Source organism: Gobio gobio, assembly GCF_949357685.1.
Source record: "Gobio gobio genome assembly, chromosome: 21".
Lineage (NCBI taxonomy): Eukaryota > Metazoa > Chordata > Actinopteri > Cypriniformes > Gobionidae > Gobio > Gobio gobio.
This window is the reverse complement of record NC_137117.1, coordinates 17,559,752-17,587,072: the sequence shown is the minus strand read 5'-3', so window position 1 is coordinate 17,587,072 and position 27,321 is coordinate 17,559,752. Positions and strand designations below refer to the sequence as shown.

General features: G+C 41.8%; 1 protein-coding gene across 1 annotated transcript in view; it reads left to right on the top strand.

Annotated features, from left to right (window-relative positions):
• The window catches only part of chchd6a (coiled-coil-helix-coiled-coil-helix domain containing 6a), a 100,537-nt gene that overhangs the window by 32,317 nt on the left and 40,899 nt on the right, over positions 1-27,321 (top strand). The window contains exon 6 of the mRNA XM_079802431.1: positions 2,434-2,517. Coding sequence (XP_079658557.1) covers positions 2,434-2,517 — 84 coding nt within the window. The remainder of the gene's footprint in view (positions 1-2,433; positions 2,518-27,321) is intronic.

The window sequence follows — 27,321 nt, the reverse complement described above, 5'->3', positions numbered from 1 at the left end:
TCTGCGCTCCCTTGTCGAATATTGTTTGAATACTTGTTCTTTTTGCAGCTTTGAACTCATTTTTGTATGTATGCTTGTGCATCCCTCAGTGTTGTGTAAGGTTATCACTGCGATTGCTTTTCAAAGGCACAGATGTTTGCATGCTCATAAATAGTCCGTATCATCTCAAGCATTCAATCCCCCCCTGCTTTGTGCATGCAGAATAGGTGCCAACCTCGCCGATCACATTCAGTTATTGCACACCTGTTTGAGCGTCACAAGCATGGACGAAATCACCTACAAACTTGTGTATGCCGTTATCTCCCGTCCTCACTTTCTCTGTTTATTTTTGGAATCCCTCCGTGTTGTAAATCCTCCTCAATGCTTTTTCTGAGGGCTGAAAATCTTACACCAGCTGTCCATTTCCTAAAGACTCTGGCAGAGTCGGCAGAACGGTTTTAAGAGCTTTTGCTCCCTGCTGTTTGAGTGAAGCTGCGTTGTGCAATGTCCTATGTCCGGCCCTCTCTTGGGTGTGGTCAACGGTTTTGGACCAGTTGGGACATATGCTGCCGAAAGCATTTGCTAATTCAGTGCTCAAATATCTCAAAACCTTGACGAATCTTCTAGAAATGCCAACAAATGGTGAAATTCCAAAGATGACAGTTGTACTTCAATATCCTAAGCTTATAAGCCTTATGGTTTAAAAATGTTTTTGAAATTAATATCACCAACTAGATCACTGGGCTTGAGTCTGGGCGGGCAGTGTGTCGCTTTTTTGCTTTGCCTCACATTTATTTCAAAGGTAGAATCTTATCAATGAATTCTGGGCTCAACAATATCTTTGAAGAAAAAAACGGGAGTTTGATTGACAGGCGATCTGACCAATCATAATCCGCCGTTTTTGTCTGACAAAGCAGTCAAGAGAGTTCGTAGATTAACGTCGGTGGACTTGAACTTGAAAAACGGTGTGTACTGACGTCTTTCCGCGTTTGAAACAACATTCCTTCTGAAGTTCATTCATGAGAAGGAAGAGATGATCGGTTCACGAGCAGCTTTAACTGAGGCGCTACAGCAACCTGTCACCACACATTAAAGAGACACAAAACAGTAGGCCTATTTATTGTTTACATTTCTTAAAAAAAATGACAAAATGTTATGGTGATGATACACAGGGCAACTTTTTGAGCAATGTTACTAGGCAATGTTGCCGTCAAAGGGCAACCAGGTAAGACACATGGCCCATGACCGATCTTAAGTATCCAGATAGAAATTTGTCGCCCATTCCCAATGGGAAAGTGGCCAAGCAACATTGCTTTGTAACATTGCCCAGCAACATTGCTCAAAAAAGTTGCCCCATCTATCATCACCTTTTAGAGTTGAGACTTTGTTTCATATTAAAGGTCCCGTTTTTCGTGTTTTTTTTAAGCTTTGATTGTGTTTACAGTGTGCAATATAACATGTGTTCATGTTTCATGTGTAAAAAAACACAGTATTTTTCACACAATTTACTTATCTGTATACTGCTGTTTTCACTGTCCTCAAAACGGCCTGAGAATTTCCTCGTTCTATGAAGTCCCTCCTTCAGAAATACGTAAACGAGTTCTGATTGTGCCAGCTTAGCGCACGTTGCCCGAGAAGGTCACGCCTCTTACCATAACGGGGAGATGAACGCACTCAAACTACAGCCCCTGAAGGCCAAACAAAGGTGATTTGACTCCAGGATGAAAATAACATTGTCTGAACGACATGGCGACAAATGCAACCGAACCGAACCGAACCGAATGCAACACTTCCTCTTCTCCACGAGGGAGCAACAAGACCACGCCCCCTTTTTCGCATATTCTTGTGGGCGGAGGTTAGTCAACAAACTGTTCTACTGACGTAATTAAAGCAGGAAGTACCAGGATGTAGTCCAAACCGGCCGTTCGCTGTAGGCTTTGAAAGGGTACTTCTGTTAAATAAAATATCTCGCTTGGCATTGAACTTTGAGCTTTATAATTTTACAGGTATTATTTATGCTCTAACAGCAACATTACACACTAACTAAAGTTTGAAAAATGGGATCACGAAGAACAGGACCTTTGAAAGTAACCTGCTCTGTCCTGTCTGTCAGTGCGTTGTCAGTATCGTCTTTGCTCTGCGATTGTGTTTTTCACTGCGTGACATGATGTGTGGTGTGGGAGTTCAGCTTGTCGGACATAGCAACAGTAACTAAAAACAAGCGGGTCTTTGCGAACGGTCAATTGGTCAAAATGAGCAACTAAAAATAATTTGTATTTTTATTAGCAGTTTTTTTAAATACTTGCTAGAAGCATTAACATTTTTATTTCTTTTTTGTTGACCATTATTTATTTAAAATGACACTTTCTTTACAAAACAAGACATTTTGCAAAACCCACTGAATTAGTCGAGATGAGCAATTGAATGATACAAAACTCATTTACTTCATTGCAGGGGAAACAGCTGGATAAGAAGGAGGCGGAGTTGAAGGCGCTGGAAGCTTTCTACAAAGAACAGATCACACAACTAGAGAAGAAGGTTGGTGTTTTTCATCAGTCAGTTTAACACAGTTTATCATTGGTATTCTTTCCAATTTCATGATATTTTCCTACATGCTAAATACTGATGGAATGGCTCACTGATACTAATGGTTTTAGTGTGTAAATTCTCAATTACCATGGTACGGCATCCATTCCATTTCTCGGAAAAGCTTTGAAATGTCTGGCTTTTAAGTTCTGTCTTCCCGTATAATTTTCACAGTTGATCCCTGACATTTTCGAGAAAATAAAAGTTATGATGCAGAGCCTCAAGGAAAGGTATGCATAAGCAGACTCAGGATCAGTGGGTGGTTAAGAACTTGTTTCCGTGCTGTTGTCGGTTTTTCCGCTTCACGCATGGCTGTAGTTGTCGAAGACGAGACGCGTCTGTTTGTACACAATTCGAGTTAAACCATAATACTTGAGGATGAAAGCACAGGTTATCCTCTACTGCCACGTTCAGTCACTTTTAGGGCCGTTTTCCACTGCCCTACCTTCAGCCATCTATCCTTTGTAAATGACTGGACAGAGATCATAATGGTTCAAACAGCACTGAAGTGGGAATCTGAAGTGCAATGGCTCCATTTGGATGGGCAGCAACGCCAACTGCCTTTATCCGCTGAGTTCACACCTTGATTAACCCCCATTGGTGTAAAAAAACGAATAAAGTTACGTTAAATGGAAAGGGCCTGCTAGACGCGGCAAGGGGCAATGGTGCAGAAAGTGCTTTAGCCAAAGCCTCAAAACCATTCAGCTATTGGCAAATGAAGTCAGAGTCGCTCTCCAAGATTTGTGATTTTCCTCAGTCCCCCCTCATTCATTTCCTCTCGCTTGCACTCCTTCCCCCATTTTTCCCCCCTACGCTCTCTCTGAGGTCTTATCGACTGCATGCAGCAGGCAAAAAGTGAGATTTGCTTCTCTCCCCTCTTTACCAACAAGCCGTAGGAAAAGGAAAATGCAGCTAAGTGCAACGTGCAACACACGTCTGTCATATAGACTACATAAAATTATAATGAGAACATCATTATAATTGCTTGGGACATGGTGAGACTTTTTTGTAATCAGGCTCTCAAAAATTATGTAAAAAAAATGGATGTAGATTTATCGGCCAATATTTCAGTTATCGGCTTTCAAATATAACGAATCATTGGTTATCAATATCGGCCAAAATGTTCATATCAGTGCAAATCCCTAATCCTAGAAAACATAATCGGTTTTATCCTAAGTGAGCGTAAACTGTTGAGAAAGACAAAGCATGTGTAACAGTATTAGTATATAGGATCTGTGCACTATGCCTTAAGGCGAGACACTACTGGTGAATAGGGATTTTTTTTAAATTACAAGATATCACCGCGAAACTTCTCCAGTTTATTACTGGCATAAACATAAGAAAAAAATGTATTACAAATTTTGTGTAAATTAATGTTTTAATATGCAAATGAGGCCTTATATACTTAAGTATATGCTCATTTGCATACATTTCCAAAAACAAAATCTGGAAATTGGAAAGGACCATGTTTAAAATTCTTGGTTCTATTTGTTGACATATTAGATGAGAGGGCTTTTACAGAGGGGATTCTGGATATCTTATTTTGTGCTTTAGTAAATTAGAGAATACTGACAATAGCCTTAAAAAAATCAATTTTCGCCATGTTTTTTGGAGTAAAAGGACCTATAACTCAGGATAGGAATGATATATCAACAAATCCCTCTGTAAAAGCCTTCAGAATATAGTTCAGTATAAGACTGCAAAAGTTGGTGCTCGTAGGTGCTACTGAAGTGGATATATCGGACTCTGAGTGTGAGAAAAAACTAATTTTGAGGAAACGGCCTTTAAAGTTTTATATTGCATAATTGCAAACATGAAACCCCCAACCTACAAACAAAATATATATATTCAGTTCATTAATATCAGTAGTGTTTAATATTTATAATATTTAAGCTATTAGTGTATAATAGCTTTAAGCTGAAGAGAACTACCTTAACAAACACACAACAACAGTCACAAAAACTGCAGACGAACTGTCCCTGTTTGTTGTATATGTCCATCTATAACTATTTGAATCTAATTCTGATGGGGTTTCATCGTCTAATATGTTGTTGTTTACTTTCTTTTTACTACCTCTTGCTACTTGGTCTTTTCTGTGAACGTTTATTCGCTGATTTTGGCATTGCCGTTGTCTGCATTTTCTCTTAGGCCTAGAATACACAAGGAAGCGGCAGCGTGTATCACGTAGTGTGAAATTCACATTGACCAATCAGATGGGGTTTTCGGGCTGCACACTTTCACAGTTGTTTAGTTCTACAAAGGAAATGCCCATATTTGGATTAGACAGCACTGTATGTGAGACTGAGAGCTTTATAATGATACCAGGCATGACATGTTTATGTGAATGGAGACGGCACGGGAGCTCGCGTTAGAATAACTTTTGGTGATTTCGTGTAGAAATCTAAAGGTGCACGTTGACAAAATATAATGTAATAACCACCTTAATGTGTAATGTTGACATTTTTTTTATTTTGACATGAAAGCTTACATGTTAAGGGAGCAAACTGGCCCAAAATCTCAAAATTGACCACTGCATGAAAAAACGATGTTTTCACCTGCCGTGTCTCGCCTTAACCACTGTAAACAACCAAATGTTATATTAGGCTATATTAGGTTGTCACTTTAAAGGGGACCTATTATGAAAAATTCACTTTTACATGGTGTTTGAACATAAATGTGTGTCAGCAGAATGTGTACACAACCACCCTATAATGATAAAAATCCACCCACTCCTTTTTTAATTTTTATTCCCATAAATCATAAGCAGTGTCTCAGAAAAAGCCGTTTGCAGATTCCTGGCAAAGTGACATCACTTTTTACAGGCCCCACCCATGACTGTTAACGGACACTGCCGTATTAGCAAAGACCCGCCCGGAGCGAGTTGGACACAGTCCGCCATTTTCTCCAGAAAGAGAGAGTTTATGGATAATATATTAATGCTCACTTGCACTGTTTTATTAAGTTCTTAAAGTCATTTTCTGGAGTGAAAACGGATGCTTCATATTTTGTGTGAAGTACGATAATTATCATAAAACTCATTGGTAAAGTTTTGGCCATCATCTGAAAACATCCCTTTGAAGTTTAATAATCATATGAAGTCACATCGCAATTACTGCTTTTCCGTCCTCAAATTTAAGACCTCTTAAAATGATACTTAAGGCCTACCGAAACATTTAAGGCTTTTATGACCATACATTTTGTAAAACAATGTTAGGAAAAAAATCTGAAAAATCTAACCTTTCATTGAAGTACAAGAATTTAAAATGGAGGATTTTGGATATTTTTATTATGAAATAAATAAATGTTTTTTTCCGGCCCCACTTTATATTAAGTGGCCTTAAGTACTATGTACTTACATCAAAAAATAAGTACAATGTACTTAATAATTTGTTACATTTATATAGCGCTTTTTTCTAGGCACTCAAAGCGCTTTACATAGAAGGGGGGAATCTCCTCAACCACCACCAATGTGCAGCATCCACCTGGATGATGCGACGGCAGCCATATTGCGCCAGTACACCCACCACACACCAGCTGATTGGTGGAGAGGAGACTGAGGGATGATACCAATTGTATATATATGGGGATGATTAGGAGGCCATGATGGACAGGGGCCAATGGGCAAATTTGGCCAGGATGCCGGGGTTACACCCCTACTCTTTATCGAAGGAAATCCTGGGATTTTTAATGACCACAGAGAGTCAGGACCTCGGTTTAACTTCTCATCCGAAGGACGGTGCTTGTTACAGTATAGTGTCCCGATCACTATACTGGGGCGTTAGGACCCACACAGACCACAGGGTGAGCACCCCCTGCTTGCCTCACTAACACCTCTACCAGCAGCAACCTAGTTTTCCCAGTTGGTCTCCCATCCAGGTACTAACCAGGCTCAGCCCTGCTTAGCTTCAGTGGGAAACCAGTCTTGGGCTACAGGGTGATATGGCTGTTGGCTATGACGAAATTAATGTTTTCAAATTGTATTGCAAAACACTTTTGCTGATAATGAGGTGGGATACGGGTAGGGTTAGGGACACGTGTGGTGGTATGGGTAAGTTTAAGGGTAGGGTTAGGTGTAAGGGAAGTGTCAACTGTGTAATTACAAATGTAACTACAGAAATTAATTACAGACGTAATTACATGCAGGAATTTTTTAAAATGTAAGTACAATGTAAAAACATGTATGTACACAATAAGTGCAATGTATCAAATGATTAATTAACATGTTAGTACATAGTAGTTTAGGCCACCTAATATAAAGTGGGTCCAAAAGCTCTGATTGTTCTTTTATTGTTATTGGTATTTTGGTTGCACAATAAATGGTATCTGGCATTTTTTAGTTAAATATAAACTCTTGTAACTTCTCTCTGAGCCACCCTGTCACGGGAAGGAAAGAGTAAGAACATTATTTAACACATTCAATACATAGATTTTACTAGCATCTGCACAATAATTCATAATCTGTTTTTCTTCAAACAGCATATTTATTCAATTGTAAATATCGCTTAACTTCTTATTCATATGTATTGATATATTGGAATATAAACCATGTTTAATACATATTGAATTGAACATTTATTTTGAGATTGCATCAGTTCTGAATGGACATAGAGTATTCATTTGTCTTAAAAAGTCTTAAAAGCCTTACATTTGAATGCAATGACTAAACAATGACTGTCAAGGAAACCTTTTAAACCTTTAGTTGCACAGTAACACGAAATTCATTATTTCGAGAGTCACCTTATTTCCTGGAATGCAATATTTGCATAACTTCAGTCAAAAAAACAGAAAAACATCATAATGTTGTTGCACAGTCACGTAAAACAAATTTGGTTGAATACAGTGTTTGGAACAAAACAAGGCCGTTCCTCCATTAATAATAATGCGTGGTGTCATTTTATATTCAGTGACTAAAGAATATGGCATTAAATGCAATATTTGTATTCTCTCTATCATACTCTGTATTCAGAACAAGAGAATAACCCAGCCACCTTGACAGCTTTAGAGAGATAATTCCTATCTATTTGACTCCCTCACTTTGTTCAGCTTCTCTTGCTTTGTTCATATAAGCTGTACTAAGAGGGTTGCTCACTCACTGGCTTGAAGAATTGCCTTTTTGTTTATTCACTTTGGGTCCAGTGATTCAGGGGAAGGAGATGGAGATGAATGTTTTGGGTACATGCTTCATTATGATGCGAAAACAAAGGATTGCAAAAGGGAAATATTAACACTGGGACGACATCCATGGTGGCTTTGCTGGGCTGATAATTTAACGCTTGTGTCTCTGAAAAGAGGGGATTTGTTCCACGGTGTACAGTTAACGTTGTTCGCACACAGCAGATTTACACTCCACTGTCTTTCAGACTTAATTTGTGTTTCATTTTGAGCCGGAGACAGATTTATAATACACTTCCAACCACCGTTTTCATTTTTGTCCGTTTATATTAAATCTACGTTACTAATATTTCACTGGACGTTAGTCCTTGAATGGAAAGGTATAAAGTGAATACTGTTCATTTTGATTGAATATGGAGCTTTGGCATAGCAGTTAGAGCACATGCTCAGGTAATGCATTCTACTTAGTGAAGTATTTTTCCACCCTGGTCCACAAGTTTGTTTTATTTCAAATATTGCTATGTATTCTGGGAAATCGTGACTCATCCACATCTATCTGTCTGTCTGTCTGTCGTTATATCTATCACTCTATCGGTTGGTCTGTCTGTCGTTATATCCATCACTCTATCGGTCAGGCTGTCTGTCTATCTGTCGTTATATCCATCACTCTATCGGTCAGGCTGTCTGTCTATCTGTCGTTATATCCATCACTCTATCGGTCAGGCTGTCTGTCTATCTGTCGTTATATCCATCACTCTATCGGTCAGGCTGTCTGTCTATCTGTCGTTATATCCATCACTCTATCGGTCAGGCTGTCTGTCTATCGGTCGTTATATCCATCACTCTATCGGTCAGGCTGTCTGTCTATCGGTCGTTATATCCATCACTCTATCGGTCAGGCTGTCAGTCGTTATATCCATCACTCTATCGGTCGGTCTGTTGGTCGTTATATCCATCACTATCTGTCTGTCTGTCGTTATATCCATCACTCTATCTGTCTGTCGTTATATCCATCACTCTATCGGTTGGTCTGTCTGTCGTTATATCCATCACTCTATCGGTCAGGCTGTCTGTCTATCGGTCGTTATATCCATCACTCTATCGGTCAGGCTGTCTGTCTATCGGTCGTTATATCCATTACTCTATCTGTCGGTCGTTATATCCATCACTCTATCGGTCGGTCGTTATATCCATCACTCTATCGGTCGGTCTGTCGGTCGTTATATCCATCACTCTATCGGTCGGTCGTTATATCCATCACTCTATCGGTCGGTTGTTATATCCATCACTCTATCGGTCAGGCTGTCTGTCTATCGGTCGTTATATCCATTACTCTATCGGTCGGTCTGTCGGTCGTTATATCCATCACTCTATCGGTCGGTCTGTCGTCGTTATATCCATCACTCTATCGGTCGGTCTGTCGTCGTTATATCCATCACTCTATCGGTCGGTCTGTCGTCGTTATATCCATCACTCTATCGGTCGGTCTGTCGTCGTTATATCCATCACTCTAGCGGTATGTCTGTCTGTCGGTCGTTATATCCATCACTCTATCGGTCGGTCGGTCGTTATATCCATCACTCTATCGGTCGGTCGTTATATCCATCACTCTATCGGTCGGTCGGTCGGTATATCCATCACTCTAGCGGTCGGTCTGTCAGTATATCCATCACTCTAGCGGTATGTCTGTCTGTCGGTCGTTATATCCATCACTCTATCGGTCGGTCGGTCGGTATATCCATCACTCTATCGGTCTGTCGGTCGTTATATCCATCACTCTATCGGTCGGTCGTTATATCCATCACTCTATCTGTCTGTCTGTCTGTCGTTATATCCATCACTCTATCGGTCGGTCGGTCGTTATATCCATCACTCTATCGGTCGGTCGTTATATCCATCACTCTATCGGTCGGTCGGTCGGTATATCCATCACTCTAGCGGTCGGTCTGTCAGTATATCCATCACTCTAGCGGTATGTCTGTCTGTCGGTCGTTATATCCATCACTCTATCGGTCGGTCGGTCGGTATATCCATCACTCTATCGGTCTGTCGGTCGTTATATCCATCACTCTATCGGTCGGTCGTTATATCCATCACTCTATCTGTCTGTCTGTCTGTCGTTATATCCATCACTCTATCGGTCGGTCGTTATATCCATCACTCTATCGGTCGGTCGTTATATCCATCACTCTATCGGTCAGGCTGTCTGTCTATCGGTCGTTATATCCATTACTCTATCGGTCGGTCTGTCGGTCGTTATATCCATCACTCTATCGGTCGGTCTGTCGTCGTTATATCCATCACTCTATCGGTCGGTCTGTCGTCGTTATATCCATCACTCTATCGGTCGGTCTGTCGGTCTTTATATCCATCACTCTATCGGTCGGTCGTTATATCCATCACTCTATCGGTCGGTCTGTCGGTCGTTATATCCATCACTCTATCGGTCGGTCGTTATATCCATCACTCTATCGGTCGGTCGTTATATCCATCACTCTATCGGTCGGTCGGTCGGTATATCCATCACTCTAGCGGTCGGTCTGTCAGTATATCCATCACTCTAGCGGTATGTCTGTCTGTCGGTCGTTATATCCATCACTCTATCGGTCGGTCGGTCGGTATATCCATCACTCTATCGGTCTGTCGGTCGTTATATCCATCACTCTATCGGTCGGTCGGTCATTACATCCATCACTCTATCTGTCTGTCTGTCTGTCGTTATATCTATCACTCTGTCGGTTGGTCTGTCTGTCGTTATATCCATCACTCTATCGGTCGGTCGGTCGGTATATCCATCACTCTATCGGTCTGTCGGTCGTTATATCCATCACTCTATCGGTCGGTCGGTCATTATATCCATCACTCTATCTGTCTGTCTGTCTGTCGTTATATCCATCACTCTGTCGGTTGGTCTGTCTGTCGTTATATCCATCACTCTATCGGTCAGGCTGTCTGTCTATCTGTCATTATATTCATCACTCTATCGGTCAGGCTGTCTGTCTGTCGGCCGTTATATCCATCCCTCTATCGGTCTGTCTGTCGGCCGTTATATCCATCACTCTATCTGTCTGTCTGTCTGTCTGTCGTTATATCCATCACTCTATCTGTCTGTCTGTCTGTCTGTCTGTCTGTCGTTATATCTATCACTCTATCGGTTGGTCTGTCTGTCGTTATATCCATCACTCTATCGGTCAGGCTGTCTGTCTATCTGTCGTTATATCCATCACTCTATCGGTCAGGCTGTCTGTCTGTCAGTCGTTATATCCATCACTCTATCGGTCGGTCTGTCGGTCGTTATATCCATCACTCTATCTATCTGTCTGTCTGTCTGTCGTTATATCTATCACTCTATCGGTTGGTCGGTCCGTCATTTATATCCATCACTCTAGCGGTCGGTCTGTCGGTATATCCACCACTCTATCGGTTGGTCTGTCTGTTGTTATATCCGTCACTCTATCTGTCTGTCGTTATATCTATCACTCTATCGATCAGGCTGTCTGTCTATCTGTCGTTATATCCATCACTCTATCGGTCAGGCTGTCTGTCGTTATATCCATCCCTCTATCGGTCGGTCTGTCTGTCGTTATATCCATCACTCTATCTGTCTGTCGTTATATCTATCACTCTATCGGTTGAACTGTCTGTCGTTATATCCATCACTCTATCGGTCAGGCTGTCTGTCTATCGGTCGTTATATCCATCACTCTATCGGTCAGGCTGTCTGTCTGTCGGCCGTTATATCAATCACTCTATTGGTCAGGCTGTCAGTCGTTATATCCATCACTCTATCGGTCGGTCTGTCGGTCGTTATATACATCACTCTATCGGTCAGTCGTTATATCCATCACTCTAGCAGTAGGTCTGTCTGTCTGTCTGTCTGTCGGTATATCCATCACTCTATCGGTCTGTCTGTCTGTCGGTCGTTATATTCATCACTCTATCGGTCTGTCGGTCGTTATATCCATCACTCTATCAGTCGGTCGGTCGTTATATCCATCACTCTAGCGGTCGGTCTGTCGGTATATCCATCACTCTATCTGTCTGTCTGTCTGTCGTTATATCTATCACTCTATCGGTTGGTCGGTCCGTCATTTATATCCATCACTCTAGCGGTCGGTCTGTCGGTATATCCACCACTCTATCGGTTGGTCTGTCTGTTGTTATATCCGTCACTCTATCTGTCTGTCGTTATATCTATCACTCTATCGGTCAGGCTGTCTGTCTATCTGTCGTTATATCCATCACTCTATCTGTCTGTCGTTATATCTATCACTCTATCGGTTGAACTGTCTGTCGTTATATCCATCACTCTATCGGTCAGGCTGTCTGTCTGTCGGTCGTTATATCAATCACTCTATCGGTCGGTCTGTCGGTCGTTATATCCATCACTCTATCGGTCGGTCTGTCGGTCGTTATATCCATCACTCTATCGGTCAGGCTGTCTGTCTGTCGGCCGTTATATCAATCACTCTATCGGTCAGGCTGTCTGTCTGTCGGCCGTTATATCAATCACTCTATCGGTCAGGCTGTCAGTCGTTATATACATCACTCTATCGGTCGGTCGTTATATCCATCACTCTAGCGGTCGGTCTGTCTGTCTGTCTGTCTGTCGGTATATCCATCACTCTATCGGTCTGTCTGTCGGTCGTTATATCCATCACTCTATCGGTCTGTCGGTCGTTATATCCATCACTCTATCAGTCGGTCGGTCGTTATATCCATCACTCTAGCGGTCGGTCTGTCGGTATATCTATCACTCTATCGGTCTGTCTGTCTGTCGGTCGTTATATCCATCACTCTATCGGTCGGTCTGTCTGTCTGTCTGTCGGTATATATCCATCACTCTATCGGTCGGTCGGTCTGTCTGTCTGTCGGTCATTATATCCATCACTCTATCGGTCGGTCTGTCTGTCGGTCGTTATATCCATCACTCTGTCGGTCGGTCTGTCTATCTGTCGGTCATTATATCCATCACTCTATCTGTCGGTCGTTATATCCATCACTCTATCGGTCGGTCTGTCTGTCGGTCGTTATCAGTGATGGGAATAACGGCGTTATAGATAAATGGCGTTACTAACGGAATTATTTTTTTTCAGTAACGAGTAATCAAACGAATTACTGTTTCTCCCGTTACAACGCCGTTATCGTTACTGAGAAAAAAATGCGCCGTTACTATAATTGAGCTCACTCAAGCGGCTTTCATCCGAACAGGCTCTCTGTCAGTCGGACCTGCAACATGTGTGTGTGTGTGCGCGTGTGCACAAGCCATGCGTGTTGGGGGTGGTACACATAACTGATGATGATTGGTGGGTGTGAGACAAGGTTGAGGTTGATAGGTTGAGTTCACACCTATGTTTTTACGGTCTATGGTTCACACACACACACACACACACACACACACACACACACACACACACACACACACACACACACACACACACACACACACACACACACACACACACACACACACACACACACACACACACACACACACACACACACACACACACACACACACACACACACACACACACACACACGCGCACACACACACACACACACACACACACACACACACACACACACACCCATGACGCACACGCATATGCACAGCGATGGCAAGTACAACGACTTCAAAGTTAGCTTTCACAAACTGGAAGTATAAGCGCTACTTTTCCCTTGTTGAGGTGAAAGGTAAGAATGTTTCTGTAACGTGCAACTTATGCCGAGGAAGAAAGAGTCTCTCCACGTCTGTGGCAAGTAATTCTAATCTAATGAAGCTCCTCACATCATCTCATGCCGCCACAAAATGAGTGGCTAAAAACCCAGGTGATAACATGAGCTCCACTACCAAAGGAGTAGTATAGTACTGATAATATTTACACAATATTTACACTATAGTAGGTCTACTGATAATATTTACAATAATGTATTGCATTTGATAGGTGTCTCTTACATTGTCCCACAGCAACATTACAATAGTGTACATTAATGTACAATGTGTTATAATAGTAATTTATTCTATTTAGTGTCCAATTCATTCATTTAACATATTTAATATTGGGGCATCCAAGTTATACATATGACATATTTGAACATTTGAAAAAAAAAATTAAGTAACGCAGTAGTTACTTTCCCTGGTAATTAGTTACTTTTATAATGATGTAACTCAGTTACTAACTCAGTTACTATTTGTAAGAAGTAACTATAACTAATTACTTTTTTAAAGTAACGTGCCCAACACTGGTCGTTATATCCATCACTCTGTCGGTCTGTCTATCTGTCGGTCATTATATCCATCACTCTATCGGTTGGTCTGTCTGTCGGTCGTTATATCCATTTCTCTATCGGTCGTTATGTCTGTCGGTCGTTATATCCATCACTCTATCGGTCGTTATGTCTGTCGGTCGTTATATCCATCACTCTATCGGTTGGTCTGTCTGTCGGTCGTTATATCCATCACTCTATCGGTCGTTATGTCTGTCGGTCGTTATATCCATCACTCTATCGGTCGTTATGTCTGTCGGACGTTATATCCATCACTCTATCGGTCGTTATGTCTGTCGTCGTTATATCCATCACTCTATCGGTTGGTCTGTCTGTCGGTCGTTATATCCATCACTCTATCGGTCGTTATGTCTGTCGGTCGTTATATCCATCACTCTATCGGTCGTTATGTCTGTCGGTCGTTATATCCATCACTCTATCGGTTGGTCTGTCTGTCGGTCGTTATATCCATCACTCTGTTGGTCTGTCTATCTGTCGGTCATTATATCCATCACTCTATCGGTTGGTCTGTCTGTCGGTCGTTATATCCATCACTCTGTCGGTCTGTCTATCTGTCGGTCATTATATCCATCACTCTATCGGTCGTTATGTCTGTCGGTCGTTATATCCATCACTCTATCGGTCGTTATGTCTGTCGGTCGTTATATCCATCACTCTATCGGTTGGTCTGTCTGTCGGTCGTTATATCCATCACTCTATCGGTTGGTCTGTCTGTCGGTCGTTATATCCATCACTCTATCGGTCGTTATGTCTGTCGGTCGTTATATCCATCACTCTATCGGTCGTTATGTCTGTCGGACGTTATATCCATCACTCTATCGGTCGTTATGTCTGTCGGTCGTTATATCCATCACTCTATCGGTTGGTCTGTCTGTCGGTCGTTATATCCATCACTCTATCGGTCGTTATGTCTGTCGGACGTTATATCCATCACTCTATCGGTCGTTATGTCTGTCGTCGTTATATCCATCACTCTATCGGTTGGTCTGTCTGTTGGTCGTTATATCCATCACTCTATCGGTCGTTATGTCTGTCGGTCGTTATATCCATCACTCTATCGGTTGGTCTGTCTGTCGGTCGTTATATCCATCACTCTGTTGGTCTGTCTATCTGTCGGTCATTATATCCATCACTCTATCGGTTGGTCTGTCTGTCGGTCGTTATATCCATCACTCTGTCGGTCTGTCTATCTGTCGGTCATTATATCCATCACTCTATCGGTCGGTCTGTCTGTCGGTCGTTATATCCATCACTCTATCGGTCGTTATGTCTGTCGGTCGTTATATCCATCACTCTATCGGTTGGTCTGTCTGTCGGTCGTTATATCCATCACTCTATCGGTCGTTATGTCTGTCGGTCGTTATATCCATCACTCTATCGGTCGTTATGTCTGTCGGTCGTTATATCCATCACTCTATCGGTCGTTATGTCTGTCGGTCGTTATGTCTGTCGTCGTTATATCCATCACTCTATCGGTCGTTATGTCTGTCGGTCGTTATATCCATCACTCTATCGGTTGGTCTGTCTGTCGGTCGTTATATCCATCACTCTGTTGGTCTGTCTATCTGTCGGTCATTATATCCATCACTCTATCGGTTGGTCTGTCTGTCGGTCGTTATATCCATCACTCTGTCGGTCTGTCTATCTGTCGGTCATTATATCCATCACTCTATCGGTCGGTCTGTCTGTCGGTCGTTATATCCATCACTCTATCGGTCGTTATGTCTGTCGGTCGTTATATCCATCACTCTATCGGTCGTTATGTCTGTCGGTCGTTATATCCATCACTCTATCGGTTGGTCTGTCTGTCGGTCGTTATATCCATCACTCTATCGGTCGTTATGTCTGTCGGTCGTTATATCCATCACTCTATCGGTCGTTATGTCTGTCGGTCGTTATATCCATCACTCTATCGGTCGTTATGTCTGTCGGTCGTTATATCCATCACTCTATCGGTCGTTATGTCTGTCGGTCGTTATGTCTGTCGTCGTTATATCCATCACTCTATCGGTTGGTCTGTCTGTCGGTCGTTATATCCATCACTCTGTTGGTCTGTCTATCTGTCGGTCATTATATCCATCACTCTATCGGTTGGTCTGTCTGTCGGTCGTTATATCCATCACTCTGTCGGTCTGTCTATCTGTCGGTCATTATATCCATCACTCTATCGGTCGGTCTGTCTGTCGGTCGTTATATCCATCACTCTATCGGTCGTTATGTCTGTCGGTCGTTATATCCATCACTCTATCGGTTGGTCTGTCTGTCGGTCGTTATATCCATCACTCTATCGGTCGTTATGTCTGTCGGTCGTTATATCCATCACTCTATCGGTCGTTATGTCTGTCGGTCGTTATATCCATCACTCTATCGGTCGTTATGTCTGTCGGTCGTTATGTCTGTCGTCGTTATATCCATCACTCTATCGGTCGTTATGTCTGTCGGTCGTTATATCCATCACTCTATCGGTTGGTCTGTCTGTCGGTCGTTATATCCATCACTCTGTTGGTCTGTCTATCTGTCGGTCATTATATCCATCACTCTATCGGTTGGTCTGTCTGTCGGTCGTTATATCCATCACTCTGTCGGTCTGTCTATCTGTCGGTCATTATATCCATCACTCTATCGGTCGGTCTGTCTGTCGGTCGTTATATCCATCACTCTATCGGTCGTTATGTCTGTCGGTCGTTATATCCATCACTCTATCGGTCGTTATGTCTGTCGGTCGTTATATCCATCACTCTATCGGTTGGTCTGTCTGTCGGTCGTTATATCCATCACTCTATCGGTCGTTATGTCTGTCGGTCGTTATATCCATCACTCTATCGGTCGTTATGTCTGTCGGTCGTTATATCCATCACTCTATCGGTCGTTATGTCTGTCGGTCGTTATATCCATCACTCTATCGGTCGTTATGTCTGTCGGTCGTTATGTCTGTCGTCGTTATATCCATCACTCTATCGGTTGGTCTGTCTGTCGGTCGTTATATCCATCACTCTGTTGGTCTGTCTATCTGTCGGTCATTATATCCATCACTCTATCGGTTGGTCTGTCTGTCGGTCGTTATATCCATCACTCTGTCGGTCTGTCTATCTGTCGGTCATTATATCCATCACTCTATCGGTCGGTCTGTCTGTCGGTCGTTATATCCATCACTCTATCGGTCGTTATGTCTGTCGGTCGTTATATCCATCACTCTATCGGTTGGTCTGTCTGTCGGTCGTTATATCCATCACTCTATCGGTCGTTATGTCTGTCGGTCGTTATATCCATCACTCTATCGGTCGTTATGTCTGTCGGTCGTTATATCCATCACTCTATCGGTCGTTATGTCTGTCGGTCGTTATATCCACACTCTATCGGTCGTTATGTCTGTCGGTCGTTATATCCATCACTCTATCGGTTGGTCTGTCTGTCGGTCGTTATATCCATCACTCTATCGGTTGGTCTGTCTGTCTGTCGTTATATCCACACTCTATCGGTCGTTATGTCTGTCGGTCGTTATATCCATCACTCTATCGGTTGGTCTGTCTGTCGGTCGTTATATCCATCACTCTATCGGTTGGTCTGTCTGTCGGTCGTTATATCCATCACTCTATCGGTTGGTCTGTCTGTCGGTCGTTATATCCATCACTCTATCGGTTGGTCTGTCTGTCGGTCGTTATATCCATCACTCTATCGGTTGGTCTGTCTGTCGGTCGTTATATCCATCACTCTATCGGTTGGTCTGTCTGTCGGTCGTTATATCCATCACTATCGGTTGGTCTGTCTGTCGGTCGTTATATCCATCACTCTATCGGTTGGTCTGTCTGTCGGTCGTTATATCCATCACTCTATCGGTCGGTCTGTCTGTCGGTCGTTATATCCATAACTCTAGCGGTCGGTCTGTCTGTCTGTCTGTCTGTCTGTCGGTCGTTATATCCATCACTCTATCGGTCGTTATGTCTGTCGGTCGTTATATCCATCACTCTATCGGTCGTTATGTCTGTCGGTCGTTATATCCATCACTCTATCGGTCGGTCTGTCTGTCGGTCATTATATCCATCACTCTATCGGTTGGTCTGTCTGTCGGTCATTATATCCATCACTCTATCGGTCGGTCTGTCTGTCGGTCATTATATCCATCACTCTATCGGTTGGTCTGTCTGTCGGTCATTATATCCATCACTCTATCGGTCGGTCTGTCTGTCGGTCATTATATCCATCACTCTATCGGTTGGTCTGTCTGTCGGTCGTTATATCCATCACTCTATCGGTTGGTCTGTCTGTCGGTCGTTATATCCATCACTCTATCGGTCGTTATGTCTGTCGGTCGTTATATCCATCACTCTATCGGTCGTTATGTCTGTCGGTCGTTATATCCATCACTCTATCGGTTGGTCTGTCTGTCGGTCGTTATATCCATCACTCTATCGGTCGTTATGTCTGTCGGTCGTTATATCCATCACTCTATCGGTCGTTATGTCTGTCGGTCGTTATATCCATCACTCTATCGGTTGGTCTGTCTGTCGGTCGTTATATCCATCACTCTATCGGTCGGTCTGTCTGTCGGTCGTTATATCATCACTCTATCGGTCGGTCTGTCTGTTGGTCGTTATATCCATCACTCTATCGGTCGGTCTGTCTGTTGGTCGTTATATCCATCACTCTATCGGTCGTTATGTCTGTCGGTCGTTATATCCATCACTCTGTCGGTCTGTCTATCTGTCGGTCATTATATCCATCACTCTATCGGTTGGTCTGTCTGTCGGTCGTTATATCCATCACTCTATCGGTCGGTCTGTCTGTTGGTCGTTATATCCATCACTCTATCGGTCGTTATGTCTGTCGGTCGTTATATCCATCACTCTATCGGTCGTTATGTCTGTCGGTCGTTATATCCATCACTCTGTCGGTCTGTCTATCTGTTGGTCATTATATCCATCACTCTATCGGTTGGTCTGTCTGTCGGTCGTTATATCCATCACTCTATCGGTCGGTCTGTCTGTCGGTCGTTATATCCATAACTCTAGCGGTCGGTCTGTCTGTTGGTCGTTATATCCATCACTCTATCGGTCAGTCTGTTGTTAAATCCATCACCTATCGATCAGTCTGTCATTATATCTATCACTCTATTGGTCTGTCTGTCTGTCATTAAATCCATCACTCTATCAGTCTATCTGTCGTTATATCCATCACTCTATCAGTCGGTCTGTCTGTCGTTATATCCATAACTCTATCAGTCGGTCTGTCTGTCGTTATATCCATCACTCTAGCGGTCGGTCTGTCGGTATATCCATCACTCTATCTGTCTGTCTGTCTGTCATTAAATCCATCACTCTATCAGTCTATCTGTCGTTATATCCATCCCTCTATCGGTCAGTCTATCTGTCGTTATATCCATCACTCTATCAGTCGGTCGGTCTGTCTGTCGTTATATCTATCACTCTATCGGTCTGTCTGTCTGTCGTTATATCTATCACTCTATTGGTCTGTCTGTCTATCGTTATATCTATCACTCTATTGGTCTGTCTGTCATTATATCCATCTATCTATTGGTCTATCTGTCTGGCTTTCTCAGTCTGTCTCTCTAACTGTCTGTCAATATCTATCTGTTGGTTTGTCTGACTGTATAGATTGTGTTGTCATTTTTCTTATAAAAAACTAGTTATATTAATTTCTTTGCATTTTATTTCATTTTAACTCCACTTCCTTACATTAAATTTCCAATTCAACCTCTGTACCTCATTACAAGTTCAATTCAAATTCAGGAACTGAATTTAAAAGGCATCCTCAATTCAAATCTGAATGGCGCACATCCCTGATTCAAAGTCTCTTAGATGGGTGGTATGGAAGTGGTTAACTAAATTTATGCCACAAGTATTCCGTCAGGGCATGAGGGGGTGGTCCGCATTGTGTCAATCTCTGTCGCTGGCTCAGGGCAGACACAGGCTGTGAGGATTAATGGCGACCCAGTGCTAATTACTGTGCGATCATCATAAATAAACATTCTACATTAGGAGCTCCCCTCCCATCTATACACACGTGTACGCACATACACACACACACACACACACACACACACTCACTATCTCGCACACATTGAGGTTGCAGACGAGCTATCTTCTGTCTAATAGCAAATAGGATCATCCCAGTGTGTCAGATGCCCCAGTATTTATATTTACCTCATTACAAGGAAGCGCCGTTTGCCAAAGGGATCAGAAGCTGGCAATAAAAGGCACACAGAGTGTTTGCAGTCAGGCTTTACTTGCCGTGTGACACAGTCAGACCACAGGAGTGGGATAATGCAGGCAGTTGGCACGTCTGCTCAGACTGCTGTTACCCCAGCAGGGGGTTTTGGGAGGGGGTGTGGGGGGGTGGTATCTTCATGACAGACCTCTGAGAGGTGTGGTGTATCCATCCCGCTTCTCCCGCTTCCCGTCGATGGCAGGTGCAGCTGAATAAGTCTATCTCTGCAGTGCAGGCGAGCCACTGCAGGAGCGTTCTCCATGCTGCAAGTGGCGAACGCCTCTTATCGTAGCAAATGTGCCCCCCCCCCACTTCTTTTTGAAGGTGGCACACATAGTCGCCTCACATACATAAATTCTGCCAAAGACGGTGAGTTAGCGCCGCTGAAAGCAAAAGCTGTAAACAGCAGAATTCCGCCACCGTTTTGAATTAGCGCTGGCGCTCCCTAATCCCGCTAAAGCTTCTCCACTCATGTCTGCGTCCCGCTCTTAGCTGCTTCGCACTCTCGAGACAAGATTTTTTTTTATTGCCCCGCCGTTTTAGCCCCCCCCCCCGCTTCGCTCTTTCTTCCTTGTCACTAGTTGCAAAGCACTTGAGCATGGGTACGAGATAATAATCCTCCTGAAAACCTGGCAGCTGGGCTGACGTGCTGTCAACGGGAGCCCTCGTTCTAGAAATTCCCCAACCGTCTGCGGCAGGCTTCACCTGGACGGAGAGGAGAGTGGCAGATCTCTGGCCCTCTTTGGCCTGGGGCACCAGTACTGCCAAACAAATCTACAATTAATTTACTTCAAAGTATTTAAAATTCCAGTTTTATAATTCTTAAGCAGAATTATACATTCCATTTATCATGCTGTGTTGGGTGTATGCGGATATCAGGGGCTGCAGGGGTGTAATAGCTCGTTGACTCTGCAATGGCGAGAAGCAGGAAGGTGGAGCTGCATTACAATCAAGACGAGGACTTTTTGCATACGTTTTTGCTGTGTTGCATCTCAGTATGGTAATGCAAAAAGTAAATGCTGATGGTTTGATGAAACGTCTGGTTATGTTTCGTCTGCTTATTCAGCCTTATCAAATTTTCATATTTATGCTTGATTCAGTTATAACCACCCACAAGGAAGTCTGGGTGGCTTTTAAGATATAAACAAGGTCTCTGACAAAATAGATCAGTTTTTGCTGTTGCAAGAAAAGACTGTCTCCTACATATTTTGCTAAAGTCACACAGATCCTGACCTGCATTGTTGACAGTGTTTTTATTTGTTTGAATGATTTGTTACCCACAATCCTTTTTGAAAGAAGTCTTGTATGCTCATTGCTCACCAAGGCTGCATTTACTTGATCAAAACTACATTAAAACAGTAATATTGTGAAAAATTATTACAAAATTGTTGTTAACTTCAGTTGTTAATTTCTAGCATAAATCCATACATGATGGTCAAATATCATTATCTTGCAATGAAGGCATGGAAAATGTAAATCTTTACAATTTACATTGTTTTCTTTTTTATTATACTATATCAGAAATCATTAAATACTGATTTGATGCTCAAGAAACATTTCTTATTATTATCAATGTTGAAAACAGTTCAAATGTAACTATAAAAAATAGTGCTGCCCCCCGAATAAAGACTTTTCTAGAGACAGACAGACGCTCTCAGCGCTTGATGACAACTATTCAGTGTTTTTTTTAACCACATACTGTAAGGTTTATTTTACATTTCACACATATAAATAATACACAAGTACTAGCAAAACAATACATTTATAGTTTGTAAAATACACAGTGATGTCTATGGAAGCAGCAATAACAATAAATTGACGATGTGATCTATTCATATCAGACACACTGTGTAAGTAACAATAAAGTTTACTCTATTCTTCTCCCACTTCACCGGACACTTACATTCATGTATTTCAGGAGAAGTGGATGAATTGACGTGTTGTAAATCTGACAAATGCGATTCTCTGAACTGCAGTGCAAAACTAAAACGGTGACGCCTGTCACGCATTATAGATCAACAAACATGATGATTATTATATTTTTCAACAGCAATTTTTTTCAACAACAAAACACGTTCACGTTCATGTATTTGAGAATCGGAATATCAGGTAGCTGATGACATAGCCAGCAAGTTTGTGAATATTTTGAATGTATCTGCCATACAGCACTATTGTGGCTGCGGTGTCACGTGACAAGCCTGACACGTCGTCAAGGAAATATTACTTTCATAAAATAATAACACCCATGGCAATAATGCTTTTATATGTTATATATATATATGTTATATGTTATATGTGATTATATTTTAGTAATGTTTTCTTTTACATTAATGCTTGTTGGAAGCAGTGTTCAGATTAAAATATTTTGCAAATATCAAGCCTTTAGTCATGTCAGTCTTTACATCAATGCAAAACCAGCATATATAAATTCATCAACATGCAAGGTCATTATGATTAATACAGGGTTCGTACAAAGGTGCTTAAAAGTGCTTGAATTTGACTTTTTGAAATGTAAGTCCTGGAACACCCTTGAAAATAGCCATATTTTTGAAAAGGTACTTGAAAAGTGCTTGAATTTTTGAAAGACAATATATGTGAAATTAGTGTTTAATTTTATTGATAAAACAATCTTTTCACGTAAAATGAAGCCCCTCTGATATAGATAGCCATTTCGCATGACTATGAGTGTGATATTGCTCATATAAATAGCCAAGTATAGGATACAGCTTTCATTATTCAGATCAAGCATATATTCATGAGAAAAAATATCGGTCTGAATAAGGAAAGCGATATATTTGTCATATATTTCAATGGTTAAAGTTACCACAGTCATTGCATGTGCTGCACAATAAATAAAGACAATAAAGATATTGTGTGATAAGTGAGAGCTCTGATTGTAGGCCTTGAAAAACCCCAAAAATTAGTGCTTGAAAAGTCCTTGAAAGTCCTGGTATTTCACTTCACAGTATCTATATGAACCACCACCCAAAACACACACACACACACACACACACACACACACACACACACACACACACACACACACACACACACACACACACACACACACACACACACACACACACACACACACACACACACACACACACACACACACACACACACACACACACACACACACACACACACACACACACACACACACACACACACACAAACACACACACACACACACACACACACACACACAAAGCTGTAAACCTAGGGGAAACACTGTGTCTATGAGCCAAGCAGCCTATACACTGAGTTTCGGTTCATTTTTGTGGCGTGCTCCAGTTCACAGAGACTGAGACGGCAGAAAGCGCATCCAGTTTTTTCTTTATTTTACAAAAGCACAACGTGGTGTTGTTATTTTGAGCTTACACACAAAAAAAGTTTTGAATGATTTATTACTCTTATCTGTATGACCAAAAAGGACAGAGTATTTTAAGTTGTTTCCTGTTATCAGGGGGAAAAAAGTGATCGCACCGGCACCTCCATGGCATGCAGTAAGTGCGTTATACTTTAGCTTCCACACTCCACACATTTATCAAGGTTAACATTAGAGCGAAAGGCCATGTGAAGTGGCTACCACTTACATGTTTCAAATTAAAAGCCATATTTGAGGTCGATGGGTAATAGGCGAACGTTTGGATTTCCTGCCTGACATACTGTAATTACCACAAGGACCCGCCATTAACGACTGCTTGACTTCGCCACTTCCTGTGGAGTTTTTTTTTTCCTGCAACTAAACGATTAATAAAATGTTGTGTTTAGTCAACTATTAGGGGGAGCCCCGATAAAAAATAAATATGTATTTTTTTTGTAACAAAATGATCATATACTGTATGTCTAAGCTAAAGCATTGCAGTCTGTCAGGTAAAACACAAGCTCGTTGATGCAATCCAATTTGTCAGCCATTTTATTCCATATGTTGCTCCTGGTTAGATTATTATGTTTATGCTTGGGATTACGTTTTAAATCAATTTAATGGTGCAGCACTCAAACATTTAATAGTCTGTACATTTTATCTTGCCCATTTTTGCCACTACCTAGGTTGTACCTTATGTATGACAGGTGCAATAGCCCCCAGATGCAATGCCTGTTCCTAGTACTTATTATTCTACTACCTAGTATTCTGTGTATGTGCCACAAAATGTAACCGTTCAACCAATATGTTTTATCGGTTTTATTACTTTTACTCTTTTTGCTTTTAGGATTCAAACCTACATCCTCCACAATCTTTTCAGTGTGTACACTGAGTCTCTGGAAGATGGGCGCTAACAACTATGCCACTGTTCTAAAATTGAAGGTTCTTTTTGATTGTACGCTTACGCGGTTTACAGTCATAATGGATGGTTATTGCTTTAGGTCCATAGATTCCCCAGTGCTGATCCCTGTCTGTCACAGGAAGCGCTCGTCCTTAGGAGGAAGTCTTGCAGCAAATGCACCCTGCAGTGAAGCATAGCTGCCCGATACAGATTAAAATGCTGATTGGATTAGAAATGCAGCGTCTGTGACTGAAAGGCGAGGGTGTCACTGACGGGCAGTGCCAGGCAAAGAGGAGAATGACAAAGCAGGTGCCAGCTGCGTGATTATAACGAACAAATCCCTTCCTGCTGCGATGCTACAGGAAGGGACGCTCCGTGCTAATGCATGCGAGGATGCGAGAGGGGTTTTTCATTTCGGTAACCCTTATCTTTCCTCTCTGTGTTCTCATTTAGAGTCACTTGTTCATTTCTAGCAAAAATCCATCAAGTGTCAACTGCTCTATAGCAGCTGTGATGATGGTCAGATATCATTATCTTGCAATGAAGACATGGAAAATGTCAAAGGCCCCATGTAAATCTCAACAATCGCTTCAGATCTGTACGTAAGTGTTTTTCATTTACAGAATTAGGGTCCTAAGCTCACTGGCCCTGGCAGGAAAGCTCTTGTTATCGAGGATTAGTTTTGTTTTACAGCATTAAGTGTTTCCCGCTGGCATGAAAATGACCCTGAATTGAAGATCTGTCAGGGATTGCTCCCTGAAAGGATAAAGGGATTCAGGAAATGTATTTGGGTCAGTGTGTCGGTAATCCTGCTATACTGCATCATACTCAACAGTTTTCACTCTTTATTTTGCATATGATAAAGGATCCGCCCACATGCTATTTAACACTTACTACAGAATCAAGATTCCTGTAGAATGAGATTCAGCCGTTTGATAATGTTGCTGGTGGTGGAGAATATTTTTATGAATACATTACAGCATGACCGCCCACATTTACTCATCAGCAATGCCTATATGGTGTTCAGAAATGTGGCCCTCCCATAGTGAGTCGGAGGCTGGACGAAAGCAGTTTGCTTTATTGTATTTCCTTTTGAAACGGGAAGTCTGGGAAGGACATATAGTTTTTGTTTTTCTTCTTAAAGGGATAGTTCACTCAAAAATGGAAATTATCCCATGATTTACTCACCCTCAAGTCATCCTAGGTGTATATGACATTCTTCTTAAGTCCATAAAAGTGCATCTATCCATCATAAAAGTGCTCCACACAGCTCCGGGGGGTTAATAAAGGCCTTCTGAAGCAAATCGATGGGTTTGTGTAAGAAAAATATCCATATTTAAAACTTTACTGACTGTAATCCCTCACTTCCACTAACTGTCATACGCGCGTTCACGAGAGACTGGCGTTCCAGCGTATGACTTAGGATAGGATGCAGGCGCAGCGGAAGTTCTGATGACAAACGTGCAGAGGATAGAGCAAAACAAAACTTGGTTCTCGCGAGAACGAGCACATTCTTACCGTAGCATCCTATGCCATACGATGGAACGGCAGTCTCTAGTGAACGCGCATACGACAGTTAGCAGAAGTTAGAGATTACAGTTTGTAAAGTTTTATATTTTGGATATTTTTCTTACACTAAGCATCGCTTCGTTTTAGAAGGACTTTATTAACCCCTCGGAGCCATGTGGAGCACTTCTTATGATGGATAGATGCACTTTTATGGACTTCAAAACAGAAACAGCCATTCACTTCCATTATAAAGTTTGGAAGAGCCAGGACATTTTTTATTGACATTATTACTCCGAGTTTGTTCGTCTGAAAGACTTTGAGGGTGAGTAAATCATGGGCTAATTTTCATTTTTGGGTGAACTATCCCTTTAAAAAAAACAACTGTAGATTTAAGTATTATATTTAGACAAAAATCTCTATAGTGCAGGAAGAGTTAACAATATTTTGCTTCATGTGATTTACTGTAAGAGAAAAACTAAATTTTAATATCTCATTTCATACTGTATGTAAAGATTCCATTTACTGGAACTGAAGTTGCATTAGACTTTTCTTCCATATTGTGACATATCCGAGTAAAGCAGCATTTTTTCTCGGCTTCGAATGAGAAAATATGTTGGACGGGACTTGATTTTGTCCATCGGGAATTGATTGGATCATTGGATGGTTGTGGTTTGCTATTGGTCGATCTCATGTACGTAAGTGACAGGTTGTCCCGCCCTCGCACCAGTAAACACATCATTAGAGAAGAAATGTCATAGCAAGAGGGAGGGGAGGTTATTTTGATTAAAGATTACGAGGGCACATTAAAGGTACGGTAGGTAAGATTTGGTTAAAAAACTTTTTTCCAAATTTGTTTAAACTCTCACGACTGTTTTAAAGACAGCTCATTATTTCCATTCACTCCACCTTCTCCCTTCTGGGCTCTTTCCAAAGCCACGCCCCCAAAACACATGAACGCGCTACGCCGACCGTCAGCTGAAAGACGCATTATTTACCTGAGGCGAGCGGAGAAGAAGTGCATGTAGTGACATCATGTCAGAATCACATGTAATAAAAAATCTAACTTTATCATTATGAATATAAACAAATAAGATGTCTTTTAGTACTCACTATCAAGCTAGAATACCGATACTGGTAAAGTTTAAAATACACACACAACACAGTGTCTACGACACACACAGATACAAGATAAAAACATCAGTAAACATAGGTAGAGTATATAAAAACAAACCACAGGCGGAAATAAACGTGCAGGTAAAGTTCCCGGTGAACATGGTAAAAGAGTTTAGACAGAGGGTAGTAGCTAAAGCTAACTTAGTTAAAAAAAAAAGTTCCTGGATGCGGTGTA